This window comes from Chiloscyllium plagiosum, unplaced genomic scaffold (genome assembly GCF_037043375.1).
Source record: "Chiloscyllium plagiosum isolate Xiang-an unplaced genomic scaffold, Cpla_swu_hap1 HiC_scaffold_33, whole genome shotgun sequence".
Classification (NCBI taxonomy): domain Eukaryota; kingdom Metazoa; phylum Chordata; class Chondrichthyes; order Orectolobiformes; family Hemiscylliidae; genus Chiloscyllium; species Chiloscyllium plagiosum.
The window spans coordinates 29,043,229-29,064,162 of NW_028270171.1; the positions used below are offsets into that span (position 1 = coordinate 29,043,229).

General features: G+C 54.7%; 1 protein-coding gene across 2 annotated transcripts in view; it reads right to left on the reverse strand.

The window, feature by feature from the left end:
* Nucleotides 1-20,934, reverse strand: part of cunh22orf23 (chromosome unknown C22orf23 homolog) — a 226,957-nt gene that overhangs the window by 18,244 nt on the left and 187,779 nt on the right. For both annotated transcript variants that reach the window (XM_087978119.1, XM_087978120.1), the window contains 2 exons: nt 18,645-18,824; nt 15,396-15,527 (listed from right to left, as the gene is read on the reverse strand). In XM_087978119.1, the coding sequence (XP_087834245.1) occupies nt 15,396-15,527; nt 18,645-18,824 (312 nt within the window). The remainder of the gene's footprint in view (nt 1-15,395; nt 15,528-18,644; nt 18,825-20,934) is intronic.

Below are 20,934 nucleotides of genomic sequence, written 5' to 3' on the forward strand. Positions count from 1 at the left end.
TCACTCACAGCACATTTGTTAACTCACTGACAGTAGCCACCATCCGTCCTCCACTCACTGACAGCACCCTCCCTCACTCACTGACAGCACCCTTCCTCACTCACTCATTGACAGCACCCTCCCTCACTCACTGACAGCACCCTTCCTCACTCACTCATTGACAGCACCCTCCCTCACTCACTGACAGCATCCTCCCTAACTCACTCACTGACAGCACCCTCCCTCACTCACTGATAGAAGCCTGCCTCACTCACTGACAGCACCCTCCCTCACTCACTGACAGCAGTTGCCCCCTCGCTCACTGACAGCAGTCACCCCCTCTCCCACTGACAGCACCCTCCCTCCCTCACTGACAGCACCCTCCCTCACTCACTGACAGCACCCTCCCTCCCTCACTGACAGCACCCTCCCTCACTCACTGACAGCACCCTCCCTCACTCACTGACAGCAGTCGCCCCCTCACTCACTGACAGCAGTCCCCCCCTCGCTCACTGACAGCAGTCACCCCCTCGCTCACTGACAGCACCCTCCCTCACTCACTGACAGCACCCTCCCTCACTCACTGACAGCAGTCGCCCCCTCTCCCACTGACAGCACCCTCCCTCTCTTAGTGACAGCACCCTCTCTCACTCACTGATAGAAGCCTCCCTCACTCACTGACAGCACCCTCTCTCTGTTCCTCACTGACAGCACCCTCCCTCCCAGACTGACAGCACCCTCCCTCCCTCACTCACTGACAGCACCCTCCCTCCATCACTCACTGACATCACATTTGTTCACTCACTGACAGCATCCACCCTTTGTCCCTCACTCACAGACAGCACCCTCCCTCACTCACTGACAGCACCCTCCCTCACTCACTGACAGCACCCTCACTCACTCACAGACAGCACCCTCCCTCACTCACTGACAGCACCCTCACTCACTCACTGACAGCACCCTCACTCACTCACTGACAGCATTCAAACTCTGTCCCTCACTCACTGACAGCACCCTCCCTCACTCATTGACAGCATCCTCCCTAATTCACTCACTGACAGCACCCTACCTCCCTTAGTAACAGCTCCCTCCCTCACTGACTGATGGAAACCTGCCTCACTCACTGACAGCACCCTCCCTCACTCACTGACAGCAGTCGCCCTCTCTCACTGACAGCACCCTCCCTCACCCACTGACAGCACCCTCCCTCACTCACCGACAGCACCCTCCCTCACCCACTGACAGCACCCTCCCTCACTCACTGACAGCACCCTCCCTCACCCACTGACAGCACCCTCCCTCACTCACTGACAGCACCCTCCCTCACCCACTGACAGCACCCTCCCTCACTCACTGACAGCACCCTCCCTCACCCACTGACAGCACCCTCCCTCACCCACTGACAGCACCCCCCCCCACTCACTGACAGCAGCCTCCCTCACTCACTCATTGACAGCACCCTCTCGCACTTACTGACAGCACCCTCCCTCACTCACTGAGAGCACCTTCCCTCCCTCCCTCCCTCCCTCACTGACAGCACCCTCTCTCACTTACTGATAGCACTCTCTCTCCGTTCCTCACTGACAGCATCCTCCCTCCCAGACTGACAGCACCCTCCCTCCCTCACTCACTGACAGCACCCTCCCTCCATCACTCACTGACATCACATTTGTTCACTCACTGACAGCATCCCCCTTTGTCCCTCACTCACAGACAGCACCCTCCCTCACTCACTGACAGCACCCTCCCTCACTCACTGACAGCACCCTCCCTCACTCACTGACAGCATTCACCCTCTGTCCCTCACTCACTGACAGCACCCTCCCTCACTCATTGACAGCATCCTCCCTAATTCACTCACTGACAGCACCCTACCTCCCTTAGTAACAGCTCCCTCCCTCGCTGACTGATGGAAACCTGCCTCACTCACTGACAGCACCCTCCCTCACTCACTGACAGCAGTCGCCCTCTCTCACTGACAGCACCCTCCCTCACCCACTGACAGCACCCTCCCTCACTCACTGACTGCACCCTCCTTCACCCACTGACAGCACCCTCCCTCACTCACTGACAGCACCCTCCCTCACCCACTGACAGCACCCTCCCTCACTCACTGACAGCACCCTCCCTCACCCACTGACAGCACCCTCCCTCACTCACTGACAGCACCCTCCCTCACCCACTGACAGCACCCTCCCTCACTCACTGACAGCACCCTCCCTCACCCACTGACAGCACCCTCCCTCACTCACTGACAGCACCGCCCCTCACTCACTGACAGCAGCCTCCCTCACTCACTCATTGACAGCACCCTCTCGCACTTACTGACAGCACCCTCCCTCACTCACTGAGAGCACCTTCCCTCCCTCCCTCACTCACTGACAGCACCCTCCCACCCTCCCTCCCTCCCTCACTGACAGCACCCTCTCTCACTTACTGATAGCACACTCAATTCCTCCCTCAATGACAGCACCCTCCCTCCCTCACTGACTGCACCCTCTCTCTCACTGACAACACCCTTCCTCCCTCCCTCACTGACAGCACCGTCCCTCACTCACTGACAGCACCCTCCCTCCCTCACTGACAGCACCCTCCCTCACTCATTCACTGACAGCAGCCTCCCTCACTCACTGAAAGCACCCTCCCTCACTCACTGACAACACCCTGCCTCACTCACTGACAGCAGCCTCTCTCCGTCCCTCACTCACTGACAGCACTCTCCCTCACTCACTGACAGCACCCTCCTTCCCTCCCTCACTCATTGACAGCACCCTCCCTCACTCACTGACAGCACCCTCCCTCACTTACAGCACCCTCCTTCACTCATTCACTGACAGCACCCTCCCTCACTCACTGACAGCAGCCTCCCTCCATCCCTCACTCACTGACAGCACTCTCCCTCCCTCACTGACAGCACCCTCCTTCCCTCACTCACTCACTGACAGCACCCTCATTCACTCACTGATAGCACCATCCCTCCCTCCCTCACTCACTGACAGCAGTCTCCCTCACTCATTGACAGCACCCTACCTCACTCTCTGACAGCATCCTTCCTCCCTCCCTCGCTCACTGACAGCACCCTCCCTCCCTCACTCACTGACAGCACACTTTCTTACTCATTGACAGCATCCTCCCTCCCTCACTCACTGACAGCACCCTCTGTCCTTTCCACACTCACTGACAGCACCCTCCTTCACTTACTCACTGACAGCACCCTCCCTCACTCATTGACAGCACCCTCCCTCACTAACAGCAACCTCCCTCCGTCCCTCACTCACTGACAGCACCCACCTTCCCTCCCTCATTCATTGACAGCAGCCTCCCTCACTCACTGACAGCACCCTCCTTCCCTCCCTCACTCACTGACAGCAGCCTCCCTCACTCACTGACAGCACCCTCATTCACTCACTGATATCACCATCCCTCCCTCCCTCACTCACTGACAGCAGCCTCCCTCATTCATTGACAGCACCCTACCTCACTCTCTGACAGCATCCTCCCTCCCTCCCTCACTCACTGACAGCACCCTCCCTCACTCACTCATTGACAGCACCCTCCCTCACTCACTGACAGTACCCTCCCTCCCTCACTCACTGAAAGCACCCTCCCTCACTCACTGACAACACCCTCCTTCCCTCCCTCACTCATTGACAGCACCCTCCCTCACTCACTGACAGCACACTCCCTCCCTCACTGACAGCACCCTCCCTCCCTCACTGACAGCACCCACCCTCACTCACTCACTGACAGCAGCCTCCCTCACTCACTGACAGCATCCTCCCTCACTCACTCACTGACAGCAGTCTCCCTCACTCACTGACAGCACCCTCCCTCACTCACTGACAGCATCCTCCCTCCCTCCCTCACTGACAGCATCCTCCCTCACTCACTGACAGCATCCCCCCTCACTCACTCACTGACAGCAGTCTCCCTCACTGACAGCACCCTCCCTCATTCACTGACAGCAGTCTCCCTCACTCACTGACAGCACCCTCCCTCCCTCACTGACAGCACACTCTCACTCACTGACAGCACTCTCCCTCACTCACTCACTGACAGCACCCTCCCTCCCTCCCTCACTGACCGCACCCTCCCTCCCTCACTGATAAAAGCCTCCCTCACTCACTGACAGCACCCTCCCTCACTCACTCACTGACAACACCCTCTTTCCCTCCCTCACTCACTGAAAGCACCCTCCCTCACTCACTGACAACACCCTCCTTCCCTCCCTCACTCATTGACAGCACCCTCCCTCACTCACTGACAGCAGCCTCCCTCACTCACTGACAGCACCCTCATTCACTCACTGATAGCACCATCCCTCCCTCCCTCACTGACTCACTAGCAGTACCCTCCCTCACTCACTGACAGCACACTCCCTCCTTTACTGATAAAAGCCTCCCTCACTCACTGACAGCACCCTCATTCACTCACTGATAGCACCATCCCTCCCTCACCCACTCACTGACAGCAGCCTCCCTCACTCATTGACAGCACCCTCCCTCACTCACTGACAGCATCCCCCCTCACTCACTCACTGACAGCACCCTCCCTCCCTCAGTGACAGCACCCTCCCTCACTCACTGACAGTACCCTCCTTCACTCACTCATGGACAGCACCCTCCCTCACTCACTGACAGCATCCTCCATCCCTCACTGACAGCACCCTCCATCACTCACTCACTGACAGCACCCTCCCTCCCTCAGTGACAGCACCCTACCTCCCTCAGTTACAGCTCCCTCCTTCATTCACTGACACCACCCTTCCTCACTCACTGACAACACCCTCCCTCACTCACTGACAGCATCCTCACTCACTGACAACACCCTGCCTCACTCACTGACAGCAGCCTCCCTCCGTCCCTCACTCACTGACAACACTCTCCCTCACTCACTGACAGCATCCTCCATCCCTCACTGACAGCACGCTCCCTCACTCACTCACTGACAGCAGCCTCCCTCACTCACTGACAGCACCCTCCCTCACTCACTGACTGCACCCTACCTCTCTCTCAGTGACAGCTCCCTCCCTCAATCACTGACACCACACTTCCTCACTCACTGACAGCACCCCCATCCCTCACTCACTGGCAGCAGCCTCCCTCACTCACTGAAAGCACCCTCCCTCACTCACTAACAACACACTGCCTCACTCACTGATAGCAGCCTCCCTCCATCCCTCACTCACTGACAGCACTCTCCCACACTCATTGACAGCACCCTCCTTCCCCTCCCTCACTCATTGACAGCACCCTCCCTCACTCACTGACAGCACCCTCCCTCACTCACTGACAGCACCCTCCTTCACTCACTGATAGCACCATCCCTCCCTCCCTCACTCACTGACAGCAGTCTCCCTCACTCATTGACAGCACCCTCCCTCACTCTCTGACAGCATCCTCCCTCCCTCCCTCCCTCACTGACAGCACCCTTCCTCCCTCACTCACTGACAGCACTCTTTCTCACTCATTGACAGCACCCTCCCTCCCTTTACTCACTGACAGCACCCTCCCTCACTCACTCACTGACAGCATCCTCACTCACTCACTGACAGTACCCTCCCTCCCTCACTCACTGACAGCAGTCTCCCTCACTCATTGACAGCACCCTCCCTCACTCTCTGACAGCATCCTCCCTCCCTCACTCACTGACAGCACCCTCCCTCCCTCACTCACTGACAGCACCCTCCCTCACTCACTGACAGCACTCTTTCTCACTCATTGACAGCGCCCTCCCTCACTCACTCACTGACAGCATCCTCCATCCCTCACTGACAGCACCCTCCCTCACTCACTCACTGACAGCACCCTCCCTCACTCACTCACTGACAGTACCCTCCCTCCCTCACTCACTGACAGCAGCCTCCATCACTCATTGACAGCACCCTCCCTCCCTCACTGACAGCACCCTTTCTCATTCAATGACAGCACCCTCCCTCCCTCACTCACTGACAGCACCCTCCTTCTCTCCCTCATTCATTGACAGGACCCTCCCTTTACTCACTGACAGAACCCACCCTCACTCACTCACTGACAGCAGCCTCCATCACTCATTGACAGCACCCTCCCTCACTCACTGACAGCACTCTCTCCCTCCCTCACTCACTGACAGCACCCTTACTCATTCAATGACAGCACCCTCCCTCCCTCACTCACTGGCAGCACCCTCCTTCCCTCACTGACAGCACCCTCTCTACCTCCCACACTCACTGACAGCACTCTCCCTCACTCACTCACTGACAGCACCCTCCCTCCCTCCCTCACTGACCGCATCCTCCCTCCCTCACTGATAAAAGCCTCCCTCACTCACTGACAGCACCCTCCCTCCCTCACTGACTGCATCTTATCTCACTCACTGACAGCACCCTCCCTCCATCACAGACAGCAGTCTCCCTCCCTCACTCATTGACAGCACCCTCCCTCCCTCACTGATGGCACCCTCCCTCACTCACTCACTCACAGCACATTTGTTAACTCACTGACAGTAGCCATCCTCCGTCCTCCACTCACTGACAGCACCCTCCCTCACTCACTGACAGCACCCTTCCTCACTCACTCATTGACAGCACCCTCCCTCACTCACTGACAGCACCCTTCCTCACTCACTCATTGACAGCACCCTCCCTCACTCACTGACAGCATCCTCCCTAACTCACTCACTGACAGCACCCTCCCTCACTCACTGATAGAAGCCTGCCTCACTCACTGACAGCACCCTCCCTCACTCACTGACAGCAGTTGCCCCCTCGCTCACTGACAGCAGTCACCCCCTCTCCCACTGACAGCACCCTCCCTCCCTCACTGACAGCACCCTCCCTCACTCACTGACAGCACCCTCCCTCCCTCACTGACAGCACCCTCCCTCACTCACTGACAGCACCCTCCCTCACTCACTGACAGCAGTCGCCCCCTCACTCACTGACAGCAGTCCCCCCCTCGCTCACTGACAGCAGTCACCCCCTCGCTCACTGACAGCACCCTCCCTCACTCACTGACAGCACCCTCCCTCACTCACTGACAGCAGTCGCCCCCTCTCCCACTGACAGCACCCTCCCTCTCTTAGTGACAGCACCCTCTCTCACTCACTGATAGAAGCCTCCCTCACTCACTGACAGCACCCTCTCTCTGTTCCTCACTGACAGCACCCTCCCTCCCAGACTGACAGCACCCTCCCTCCCTCACTCACTGACAGCACCCTCCCTCCATCACTCACTGACATCACATTTGTTCACTCACTGACAGCATCCACCCTTTGTCCCTCACTCACAGACAGCACCCTCCCTCACTCACTGACAGCACCCTCCCTCACTCACTGACAGCACCCTCACTCACTCACAGACAGCACCCTCCCTCACTCACTGACAGCACCCTCACTCACTCACTGACAGCACCCTCACTCACTCACTGACAGCATTCAAACTCTGTCCCTCACTCACTGACAGCACCCTCCCTCACTCATTGACAGCATCCTCCCTAATTCACTCACTGACAGCACCCTACCTCCCTTAGTAACAGCTCCCTCCCTCACTGACTGATGGAAACCTGCCTCACTCACTGACAGCACCCTCCCTCACTCACTGACAGCAGTCGCCCTCTCTCACTGACAGCACCCTCCCTCACCCACTGACAGCACCCTCCCTCACTCACCGACAGCACCCTCCCTCACCCACTGACAGCACCCTCCCTCACTCACTGACAGCACCCTCCCTCACCCACTGACAGCACCCTCCCTCACTCACTGACAGCACCCTCCCTCACCCACTGACAGCACCCTCCCTCACTCACTGACAGCACCCTCCCTCACCCACTGACAGCACCCTCCCTCACCCACTGACAGCACCCCCCCCCCACTCACTGACAGCAGCCTCCCTCACTCACTCATTGACAGCACCCTCTCGCACTTACTGACAGCACCCTCCCTCACTCACTGAGAGCACCTTCCCTCCCTCCCTCCCTCCCTCACTGACAGCACCCTCTCTCACTTACTGATAGCACTCTCTCTCCGTTCCTCACTGACAGCATCCTCCCTCCCAGACTGACAGCACCCTCCCTCCCTCACTCACTGACAGCACCCTCCCTCCATCACTCACTGACATCACATTTGTTCACTCACTGACAGCATCCCCCTTTGTCCCTCACTCACAGACAGCACCCTCCCTCACTCACTGACAGCACCCTCCCTCACTCACTGACAGCACCCTCCCTCACTCACTGACAGCATTCACCCTCTGTCCCTCACTCACTGACAGCACCCTCCCTCACTCATTGACAGCATCCTCCCTAATTCACTCACTGACAGCACCCTACCTCCCTTAGTAACAGCTCCCTCCCTCGCTGACTGATGGAAACCTGCCTCACTCACTGACAGCACCCTCCCTCACTCACTGACAGCAGTCGCCCTCTCTCACTGACAGCACCCTCCCTCACCCACTGACAGCACCCTCCCTCACTCACTGACTGCACCCTCCTTCACCCACTGACAGCACCCTCCCTCACTCACTGACAGCACCCTCCCTCACCCACTGACAGCACCCTCCCTCACTCACTGACAGCACCCTCCCTCACCCACTGACAGCACCCTCCCTCACTCACTGACAGCACCCTCCCTCACCCACTGACAGCACCCTCCCTCACTCACTGACAGCACCCTCCCTCACCCACTGACAGCACCCTCCCTCACTCACTGACAGCACCGCCCCTCACTCACTGACAGCAGCCTCCCTCACTCACTCATTGACAGCACCCTCTCGCACTTACTGACAGCACCCTCCCTCACTCACTGAGAGCACCTTCCCTCCCTCCCTCACTCACTGACAGCACCCTCCCACCCTCCCTCCCTCCCTCACTGACAGCACCCTCTCTCACTTACTGATAGCACACTCAATTCCTCCCTCAATGACAGCACCCTCCCTCCCTCACTGACTGCACCCTCTCTCTCACTGACAACACCCTTCCTCCCTCCCTCACTGACAGCACCGTCCCTCACTCACTGACAGCACCCTCCCTCCCTCACTGACAGCACCCTCCCTCACTCATTCACTGACAGCAGCCTCCCTCACTCACTGAAAGCACCCTCCCTCACTCACTGACAACACCCTGCCTCACTCACTGACAGCAGCCTCTCTCCGTCCCTCACTCACTGACAGCACTCTCCCTCACTCACTGACAGCACCCTCCTTCCCTCCCTCACTCATTGACAGCACCCTCCCTCACTCACTGACAGCACCCTCCCTCACTGACAGCACCCTCCTTCACTCATTCACTGACAGCACCCTCCCTCACTCACTGACAGCAGCCTCCCTCCATCCCTCACTCACTGACAGCACTCTCCCTCCCTCACTGACAGCACCCTCCTTCCCTCACTCACTCACTGACAGCACCCTCATTCACTCACTGATAGCACCATCCCTCCCTCCCTCACTCACTGACAGCAGTCTCCCTCACTCATTGACAGCACCCTACCTCACTCTCTGACAGCATCCTTCCTCCCTCCCTCGCTCACTGACAGCACCCTCCCTCCCTCACTCACTGACAGCACACTTTCTTACTCATTGACAGCATCCTCCCTCCCTCACTCACTGACAGCACCCTCTGTCCTTTCCACACTCACTGACAGCACCCTCCTTCACTTACTCACTGACAGCACCCTCCCTCACTCATTGACAGCACCCTCCCTCACTAACAGCAACCTCCCTCCGTCCCTCACTCACTGACAGCACCCACCTTCCCTCCCTCATTCATTGACAGCAGCCTCCCTCACTCACTGACAGCACCCTCCTTCCCTCCCTCACTCACTGACAGCAGCCTCCCTCACTCACTGACAGCACCCTCATTCACTCACTGATATCACCATCCCTCCCTCCCTCACTCACTGACAGCAGCCTCCCTCATTCATTGACAGCACCCTACCTCACTCTCTGACAGCATCCTCCCTCCCTCCCTCACTCACTGACAGCACCCTCCCTCACTCACTCATTGACAGCACCCTCCCTCACTCACTGACAGTACCCTCCCTCCCTCACTCACTGAAAGCACCCTCCCTCACTCACTGACAACACCCTCCTTCCCTCCCTCACTCATTGACAGCACCCTCCCTCACTCACTGACAGCACACTTCCTCCCTCACTGACAGCACCCTCCCACCCTCACTGACAGCACCCACCCTCACTCACTCACTGACAGCAGCCTCCCTCACTCACTGACAGCATCCTCCCTCACTCACTCACTGACAGCAGTCTCCCTCACTCACTGACAGCACCCTCCCTCACTCACTGACAGCATCCTCCCTCCCTCCCTCACTGACAGCATCCTCCCTCACTCACTGACAGCATCCCCCCTCACTCACTCACTGACAGCAGTCTCCCTCACTGACAGCACCCTCCCTCATTCACTGACAGCAGTCTCCCTCACTCACTGACAGCACCCTCCCTCCCTCACTGACAGCACACTCTCACTCACTGACAGCACTCTCCCTCACTCACTCACTGACAGCACCCTCCCTCCCTCCCTCACTGACCGCACCCTCCCTCCCTCACTGATAAAAGCCTCCCTCACTCACTGACAGCACCCTCCCTCACTCACTCACTGACAACACCCTCTTTCCCTCCCTCACTCACTGAAAGCACCCTCCCTCACTCACTGACAACACCCTCCTTCCCTCCCTCACTCATTGACAGCACCCTCCCTCACTCACTGACAGCAGCCTCCCTCACTCACTGACAGCACCCTCATTCACTCACTGATAGCACCATCCCTCCCTCCCTCACTGACTCACTAGCAGTACCCTCCCTCACTCACTGACAGCACACTCCCTCCTTTACTGATAAAAGCCTCCCTCATTCACTGACAGCACCCTCATTCACTCACTGATAGCACCATCCCTCCCTCACCCACTCACTGACAGCAGCCTCCCTCACTCATTGACAGCACCCTCCCTCACTCACTGACAGCATCCCCCCTCACTCACTCACTGACAGCACCCTCCCTCCCTCAGTGACAGCACCCTCCCTCACTCACTGACAGTACCCTCCTTCACTCACTCATGGACAGCACCCTCCCTCACTCACTGACAGCATCCTCCATCCCTCACTGACAGCACCCTCCATCACTCACTCACTGACAGCACCCTCCCTCCCTCAGTGACAGCACCCTCCCTCACTCACTGACAGTACCCTCCTTCACTCACTCATGGACAGCACCCTCCCTCACTCACTGACAGCATCCTCCATCCCTCACTGACAGCACCCTCCATCACTCACTCACTGACAGCACCCTACCTCCCTCAGTTACAGCTCCCTCCTTCATTCACTGACACCACCCTTCCTCACTCACTGACAACACCCTCCCTCACTCACTGACAGCATCCTCACTCACTGACAACACCCTGCCTCACTCACTGACAGCAGCCTCCCTCCGTCCCTCACTCACTGACAACACTCTCCCTCACTCACTGACAGCATCCTCCATCCCTCACTGACAGCACGCTCCCTCACTCACTCACTGACAGCAGCCTCCCTCACTCACTGACAGCACCCTCCCTCACTCACTGACTGCACCCTACCTCTCTCTCAGTGACAGCTCCCTCCCTCAATCACTGACACCACACTTCCTCACTCACTGACAGCACCCCCATCCCTCACTCACTGGCAGCAGCCTCCCTCACTCACTGAAAGCACCCTCCCTCACTCACTAACAACACACTGCCTCACTCACTGATAGCAGCCTCCCTCCATCCCTCACTCACTGACAGCACTCTCCCACACTCATTGACAGCACCCTCCTTCCCCTCCCTCACTCATTGACAGCACCCTCCCTCACTCACTGACAGCACCCTCCCTCACTCACTGACAGCACCCTCCTTCACTCACTGATAGCACCATCCCTCCCTCCCTCACTCACTGACAGCAGTCTCCCTCACTCATTGACAGCACCCTCCCTCACTCTCTGACAGCATCCTCCCTCCCTCCCTCCCTCACTGACAGCACCCTTCCTCCCTCACTCACTGACAGCACTCTTTCTCACTCATTGACAGCACCCTCCCTCCCTTTACTCACTGACAGCACCCTCCCTCACTCACTCACTGACAGCATCCTCACTCACTCACTGACAGTACCCTCCCTCCCTCACTCACTGACAGCAGTCTCCCTCACTCATTGACAGCACCCTCCCTCACTCTCTGACAGCATCCTCCCTCCCTCACTCACTGACAGCACCCTCCCTCCCTCACTCACTGACAGCACCCTCCCTCACTCACTGACAGCACTCTTTCTCACTCATTGACAGCGCCCTCCCTCACTCACTCACTGACAGCATCCTCCATCCCTCACTGACAGCACCCTCCCTCACTCACTCACTGACAGCACCCTCCCTCACTCACTCACTGACAGTACCCTCCCTCCCTCACTCACTGACAGCAGCCTCCATCACTCATTGACAGCACCCTCCCTCCCTCACTGACAGCACCCTTTCTCATTCAATGACAGCACCCTCCCTCCCTCACTCACTGACAGCACCCTCCTTCTCTCCCTCATTCATTGACAGGACCCTCCCTTTACTCACTGACAGAACCCACCCTCACTCACTCACTGACAGCAGCCTCCATCACTCATTGACAGCACCCTCCCTCACTCACTGACAGCACTCTCTCCCTCCCTCACTCACTGACAGCACCCTTACTCATTCAATGACAGCACCCTCCCTCCCTCACTCACTGGCAGCACCCTCCTTCCCTCACTGACAGCACCCTCTCTACCTCCCACACTCACTGACAGCACTCTCCCTCACTCACTCACTGACAGCACCCTCCCTCCCTCCCTCACTGACCGCATCCTCCCTCCCTCACTGATAAAAGCCTCCCTCACTCACTGACAGCACCCTCCCTCACTCACTCACTGACAACACCCTCTTTCCCTCCCTCACTCACTGAAAGCACCCTCCCTCACTCACTGACAACACCCTCCTTCCCTCCCTCACTCATTGACAGCACCCTCCCTCACTCACTGACAGCAGCCTCCCTCACTCACTGACAGCAACCTCCCTCCCTCACTGACAGCACCCTCCTTCACTCACTGACAGCACCCTCCCTCACTCACTCACTGACAGCAGCCTCCCTCACTCACTGACAGCATCCTCCCTCACTCACTCACTGACAGCAGTCTCCCTCACTCACTGACAGCACTCTCCCTCACTCACTGACAGCATCCTCCCTCCCTTCCTCACTGACAGCACCCTCCCTCACTCACTGACAGCATCCCCCCTCACTCACTCACTGACAGCAGTCTCCCTCACTCACTGACAGCACCCTCCCTCACTCACTGACAGCATCCTCCCTCCCTCCCTCACTCACTGACAGCACCCTCCCTCACTCACTGACAGCATCCCCCCTCACTCACTCACTGACAGCACCCTCCCTCATTCACTGACAGCAGTCTCCCTCACTCACTGACAGCACCCTCCCTCCCTCACTGACAGCACACTCTCACTCACTGACAGCACTCTCCCTCACTCACTCACTGACAGCATCCTCCCTCCCTCCCTCACTGACCGCACCCTCCCTTCCTCACTGATAAAAGCCTCCCTCACTCACTGACAGCACCCTCCCTCACTCATTCACTGACAACATCCTCTTTCCCTCCCTCACTCACTGAAAGCACCCTCCCTCACTCACTGACAACACCCTCCTTCCCTCCCTCACTCATTGACAGCACCCTCCCTCACTCACTGACAGCAGCCTCCCTCCCTCCCTGACAGTACCCTCCCTCACTCACTCACTGACAGCACCCTCCCTCCCTCAGTGACAGCACCCTCCCTCCCTCACTGACAGCATCCTCCCTCCCTCGCTCACTGACAGCAGCCTCCCTCACTTACTGACAGGACCCTCCCTCACTCACTGACTGCACCCTACCTCTCTCTCAGTGACAGCTCCCTCCCTCAATCACTGACACCACACTTCCTCACTCACTGACAGCACCCCCATCCCTCACTCACTGGCAGCAGCCTCCCTCACTCACTGAAAGCACCCTCCCTCACTCACTAACAACACCCTGCCTCACTCACTGATAGCAGCCTCCCTCCATCCCTCACTCACTGACAGCACTCTCCCTCACTCATTGACAGCACCCTCCTTCCCCTCCCTCACTCATTGACAGCACCCTCCCTCACTCACTGACAGCACCCTCCTTCACTCACTGATAGCACCATCCCTCCCTCCCTCACTCACTGACAGCAGTCTCCCTCACTCATTGACAGCACCCTCCCTCACTCTCTGACAGCATCCTCCCTCCCTCCCTCCCTCACTGACAGCACCCTTCCTCCCTCACTCACTGACAGCACTCTTTCTCACTCATTGACAGCACCCTCCCTCCCTTTACTCACTGACAGCACCCTCCCTCACTCACTCACTGACAGCACCCTCCCACACTCACTGACAGCACTCTTTCTCACTCATTGACAGCGCCCTCCCTCACTCACTCACTGACAGCATCCTCCATCCCTCACTGACAGCACCCTCCCTCACTCACTCACTGACAGCACCCTCCCTCACTCACTCACTGACAGTACCCTCCCTCCCTCACTCACTGACAGCAGCCTCCATCACTCATTGACAGCACCCTCCCTCCCTCACTGACAGCACCCTTTCTCATTCAATGACAGCACCCTCCCTCCCTCACTCACTGACAGCACCCTCCTTCTCTCCCTCATTCATTGACAGGACCCTCCCTTTACTCACTGACAGAACCCACCCTCACTCACTCACTGACAGCAGCCTCCATCACTCATTGACAGCACCCTCCCTCACTCACTGACAGCACCCTCTCTCCCTCCCTCACTCACTGACAGCACCCTTACTCATTCAATGACAGCACCCTCCCTCCCTCACTCACTGGCAGCACCCTCCTTCCCTCACTGACAGCACCCTCTCTACCTCCCACACTCACTGGCAGCACCCTCCTTCCCTCACTGACAGCACCCTCTCTACCTCCCACACTCACTGACAGCACCCTCCCTCACTCACTCATTGACAGCGCCCTCCCTCACTCTCTGACAGCATCCTCCCTCCCTCCCTCACTCATTGACCGTACCCTCCCTTTACTCACTGACAGCACCCACCCTCACACCTTGACAGCACCCTCCCACACACAATGATAGCACCCTCCCTCACTCACTCATTGACAGCACCCTCCCTCTCTCACTGACAGCACCCTCCCTCACTCACTGACAGCACCCTCCCACACACAATGACAGCACCCTCCCTCCCTCACTCACTGACAGCACCCTCCCTCCCTCCCTCACTGACAGCAGCCATCTTTCCTGACATCCGTACCAGTGAGAGCGAGCCCCATGCCCAGCTCTGCATGCTGAATGCCAGGAATTAACCTTTGACACATCCACATTTTGCTCTATTGCAGGAACACTTACATTCTTCAAACCGGTCAATGTCTGGAGTCTCTTCCTCCTGTTTTGCGGGGTTTGGTTTGTGACTGGGCTCAGGACCATCCTTCCCAGTCGCCATGAGATTCTGCAGACGTTGCTTTTCTTTCTCCAGGTTTCCTGAAGGAAATCAATGAGGGAACCCCAGAGAGATCAGGGAGTGGCCAGCCTGGACCCATCAGCAGCACAGCAACCAGGACAGAAGGACAGAGAGAGAGAGAGAGAGAGACAGTGTCTGAGTGAAGGGATGGAGAGTGAGCCAGAGGAGGAAAATGGGGCAGGAAAGGGAGGGGAAGAGGGATTAGGAAGTAATGTGTCGAGAGAAGGGTACAAGAAAGGGATCCGTATAAGAGGAGGGAGCAAATGGACAGCAGGGGATAAAAGGAAGAGAACAAGAAGAGACAGTAAAGATAGCAAGGAAGAAGGAGGAGATGAAATAAGGAAAGGCAGAAAGGAGAAATGAGTTGGAGAAAAGGTTGAGGAAATAGAGAAGAGGGTTGGGATGGGTAAGAGAGAGATAGAAGGCGAATGCACTGGGTGGAAGAGTGAAGGGAGAGAGAAGGATGGAGAGGTACGAGATGGGGAGAGTGGGATATGCAGAGAGAGGGAGGCGGAATGGGCAAAGAGAGGAGGGAGTAACAGAAGGTCAGAGAGGGAAAGGGAGGGCTAGGGTTTCATGGAAAAATAGGGACAAGAGAGGAATGAGGGAACAAAGAATAACTTGCAAAAAGTGCGAAAAGTTAGAGGGAGCAGATTATCACTGCAATAATTAGATTAAAATGGAAAAATGAGGGGCTGAGCAATTTGATGGGAACAGCCATTTGGATACATAACTGGCTCAAAGGTAGAAGACAGAGGGTGGTGTTGGAGGGTTGTTTTTCAGACTGGAGGCCTGTGACCAGTGGAGTGTCACAAGGATTGGTTTTGGGTCCACTACTTTTCATCATTTATATAAATGATTTAGATCTGAGCATAAGAGGTACAGTTAGTAAGTTTGCAGATGACACCAAAATTGGAGGTGTAGTGGACAGCGAAGAGGGTTACCTCAGATTACAACAGGATCTTGATCAGATGGGCCAATGGGCCAATGAGTGGCAGATGGAGTTTAATTCAGATGAATGCGAGGTGCTGCATTTTGGGAAAGCAAATCAGAGCAGGGCTCATACACTTAATGGTAAGGTCCTGGGGAGTGTTGCTGAACAAAGAGACCTTGGAGCGCAGGGTCATAGGATAGTGAAGAAGAGGTTTGGTATGCTTTCCTTTATTGAACAGCGCACTGAGTACTGGAGTTGGGTGGTCATGTTGCAGTTGTAAAGGACATTGGTTAGGCCACTATTGGAATACGCTATTCAATTCTAGTATCCCTGCTATAGGAAGCAAGTTGTGAAACTTGAAAGGGTTCAGAAAAGATTTACAAAGTTGTTGCCAGGGCTGGAGTGTTTGAGCTCAAGGGAGAGGCTGAATAGGTTGGGGCTATTTTCCCTGGAATGTCAGAGACTGAGGGGTAATCTTCCAGAGATTTATAAAATCCAGAGGGGCATTCATAGGAGAAACAGACAAGATCTTTTCCCCAGGCTCGGCGAGTCCAGAGCTGGCGGGCATGGGTTTAAGGTGAGACAGGAAAGATTTAAAAGGGACTATGGGGCAACTCTTCCATGCAGAGGGTGTGGATGGAATGAGCTGCCAGAGGAAGTGGTAGAGGTGGGTACAGTTACAACATTTAAAGGCATCTGGATGGGTATATGAATAGGAAGGGTTTGGAGGGATATGGGCCAAATGCTGGCAAATGGTTCTAAATTAATTTAGGATACCTGGTTGGCATGGATGAGTTGGACTGAAGATATTGTTTCCATGCAGTCCATCTCTATGACTCTAATAGAAAAGCAGCTTATCTAAACACTCAGGTGCAGTAAGTGATTAATACCTTTATTGGAGGTGGAATGGAGCCTCAGAATAGGAAACCATGGCTATAACTGAAGTTCAGGCTAACCTGATGTTCACAGTGTACAGGTTTGGTCTCCTGACTTAAGGAGGGATATAGTTACATTGAAAGTAGCTCAGAAAAGCTTCACTAGATTGAATACATCTGTGCTCTGTCACCTCAGTGTGTCTTTGAATTGGTGCTCCAAAGAGGAGGGTGAGGAGGGCTGCTTCATCAGCAGACAGAGTGCAGCAGAGTGGTCATCAGCAACAAGATTCCTCTTCCATGTCTGACCTGAAGGCTTCATTGGGTCTAGAGTCAATCACACAATCAGAACCATATAACCCCGAGGCTGTTTGTATGTTGAGGTGTCTCAAGGTGATTCCTTCCTGGCTGTTTTCCACTGCCAGTGGGGTAGGGCCTTGGTGATGGGGGAGTCAGGGACATTGGCTGGAAGGCTTGTGAGAGTCTACCTGACTACGTCAGATTGCTGTTGTGACTACTCAATGGGACATCAGTGAGGAGGACATTGTGGGGTCAAATATGTGAACAGTTCTAGAAAGAGAATATTCAATCATCATCCTGAGCATGGTGGACAGATGAAGCTCAGTAGGTATGAGGTTGGGAGATTGAGAGCGTGAAGATTGTGAGATGGGATGAAGCGTTGTAAAATAGGCCCCATCATGAACTCTGTGGGCAAATTTGGTAGCTCGGCATTTCAATAGGGAGAAAGCACTTTGGCAGGAGGTAAGATATAGTGATTATGTCACTGGACTCATAATGCAGAGAGTCAGAGAAATGCTATGAGGACATGGTTCAAATCCCAGCTCAGTAGCTGGTGGATTTTAAATTCAACAGATAATCACGTTTAGAATTTGGTCTACTTCCTAGCTGGCCTACATGTGACAACAAATCCACAGCAATATGATTAGCTTCCCTCTAAAATGGCCCTAATAAATCCTGAAATAATAAAGAGAACAAGTTTGATAGTTGTGAGACGTGCTTTATAAATGTAAGTCTTTCTTTATTCTTTCACTGATTGGGCAGAAGCATCAAGTTTAAGCCTAACTACCAAGCAAGTATGGTGAGCCCTCAGTGAAGGCCATAAAACAACACACACAAAAAAAATTTCAGTGGGTAAACATAAAGTTTGCATAATTAATGATTTAATGCGTGTTTTAATTCAAGTCATTCCCAGCAGTTTCTTCTTGAGATCTGTTTCTCTGAGGGGTCTATCTAACCATTAATCCAGAGAAGAGACTAACTGCTTGAAGGTGCTGTGAAGTTTACTACACCGGATACATCTGAACACTTACTTGTTGGTCGTGGCCGGAACCTTTCTCGTACGTATGCATCTCCGGCACGACAACTCTCTGCAGGTCTCAGGTGTGGCTTGGAGGAGGGCTGTACCCGGACACAGGGGGCTGGTGGGAGTGGAGGGGCTGCTGAAACCTTGCTGGAGCTGGGATGGCAGCTCACAGGAAATGCTTCCCCCTCTATAATGAAATGATAGAGCGTCAAATACGATCAGGTTTAAACATCCAACAAATGTAAGACTAGTTTCATAAAGCAGGAAGCCAGCTAGTCTGTCCTGCCTGAACAGGCTCTTTGTTAGACCTTTCTAATTAGTTGCATCCCCCCAGCCAATTCCCCATTGCCCTGAAATTCTCTCCCTCTATTCCCTAAAACAAATTCTGTTCATTTCTTGCTTTATCAATAATGTTATTCCGTGCCCTCTAGTTTTACTATTGGAAATAGTTTATTCTTAACTGCTCTATCAAAACCCTTCATGAATTTGAACAGCACAATCAAATCTTGTCTTAACCAGCTTAGCTTTAAAGAGGATAATTCCAGCTTCTTCACATTTAGTGAATTCCCTCATCCCTTGTTTAGTTTTTCAGTAAATCTCCTCTGAACTCTCTCCAAGGCGTTCACATTGAAGTGTGGTCCTAAGAATTTGATGCACCCCTCCAGCAAGGGTCAAGCCTGTCACTAGAATGGCTCATCCTTGCTTTTGGACTCACAGGTTCTCTATATAAAGCCATGGAAACCTTTTCTGAAAAAACAACCTTGTCAACTTGTCATGTCAATTTAAAGATTTCGGTATGTAAACAATCCCTCAACAATCCCCTCAAGTTCCTGCATCTTCATTATAATTACACCCTTTATTTCCAGGATTTCCAACCAGAGATCTGCAGCCCCAAAGGAATCTAACAAGAATAACCACAGAAAATGTTTCTTCCCAGCTACAGGAAGTGTCTTTGTATAAACCATACCAAACCACTAGCTTTCCCGTGGCGAACGCCTCCAAACTGTGACATCCTCAGGAAAACTATGCCCATTAAGGTGGCACAGTGGTTAGCACTGATATCTCATAGTGCCAGGGACCTGGGTTCAATTCCACCCTCTGGTGTCTGACTGTCTGTGTGGAGTTTGTACATGTCTCCCCGTGTCTGCACAAGTTTCCTCTGGGTGTTCTTGTTTTCTCCCACAGTCCAAAGAATAGAGTGAGCTTTAATGGGAAATGTAGAGTAGATCTGGGTGGGGTGCTCTTCAGAGGGTCAGTGTGGGTTGAACGGCCTGCTCTAACATGGTCGGGATTCTGTGATTCATTTTTTTGAATCTCAAACATAAACCCTGTGCCAATTCCCCTCCCAGTTTGTGTGTGTGTTGTAGGCTATTGTGGGCGGCACTGTGGCTCAGTGGTGAGCACTGCTTCCTCACAGCACCAGGGACCCAGGTTCGATTCCAGCCTCAGGTGACTGTCTGTGTGGAGTTTGCACATTCTCCCCGTGTCTGCGTGGGTTTCCTCCGGGTGCTCCGGTTTCCTCCCACAGTCCAAAGGTGTGCAGGTCAGGTGAATTGGCCATGCTAAATTGCCCATAGCGTTAGGTGTTTTAGTCAGAGGGAAATGGGTCTGGGTGGATTACTCTTCGGAGGTTTGTTGTGGACCTGTTGGGCTGAATGGCCTATTCCCACACTGTAGGGAAATCTAATCAAAAAGCTGCTGGGCCCAATTTGCTAGATACATTCAAGAGGAAGCTAGATGTGGCTAAGGGAACCAAGGGGTACGGAGAGAAAGTGGGAGTGGGATACTGAAGTTGCATGATTAGCCATGATCGTATTGGACAGTGGTGCAGACTCGAAGGGCCAAATGGCCTATTCCTATGCCTATCTTCTCTGTAAGTGATGTTTGCTGGGCTCCCGAATCAGCTTTCGGAAAACATTCTGCTTGATCTTTGAAGCTTCAAAGCAGGTAATCTCACAATCGTCCAATTTGAGGTTCATCTGCCACAGCGCTTCCTATTCATCGGCTGTCAGTGGAGGGTTGGTGTGGACTGGTGAGGCCGAATGGCCTGTTTCCACACTGGAGGGAATCTATTCTAAAAAAAACCCATCCAGCTTTCCTTTGAACACATTTATAAACATTTCTGAGTTGTAAAAGAATCTTGTAAATAAAGATGGGGCTACAGGATGGAAAACAAAAGCCCAATGTGAAAGCAGAGAGTGTGGCCAAAGGGTAAAGTGTTCCAAAGCAGGAGGTAGTGACGATGTGAACAGGTAAAGTGCAGTACACAGTAGAGAAGTCACCTGAAGATGGGCAGA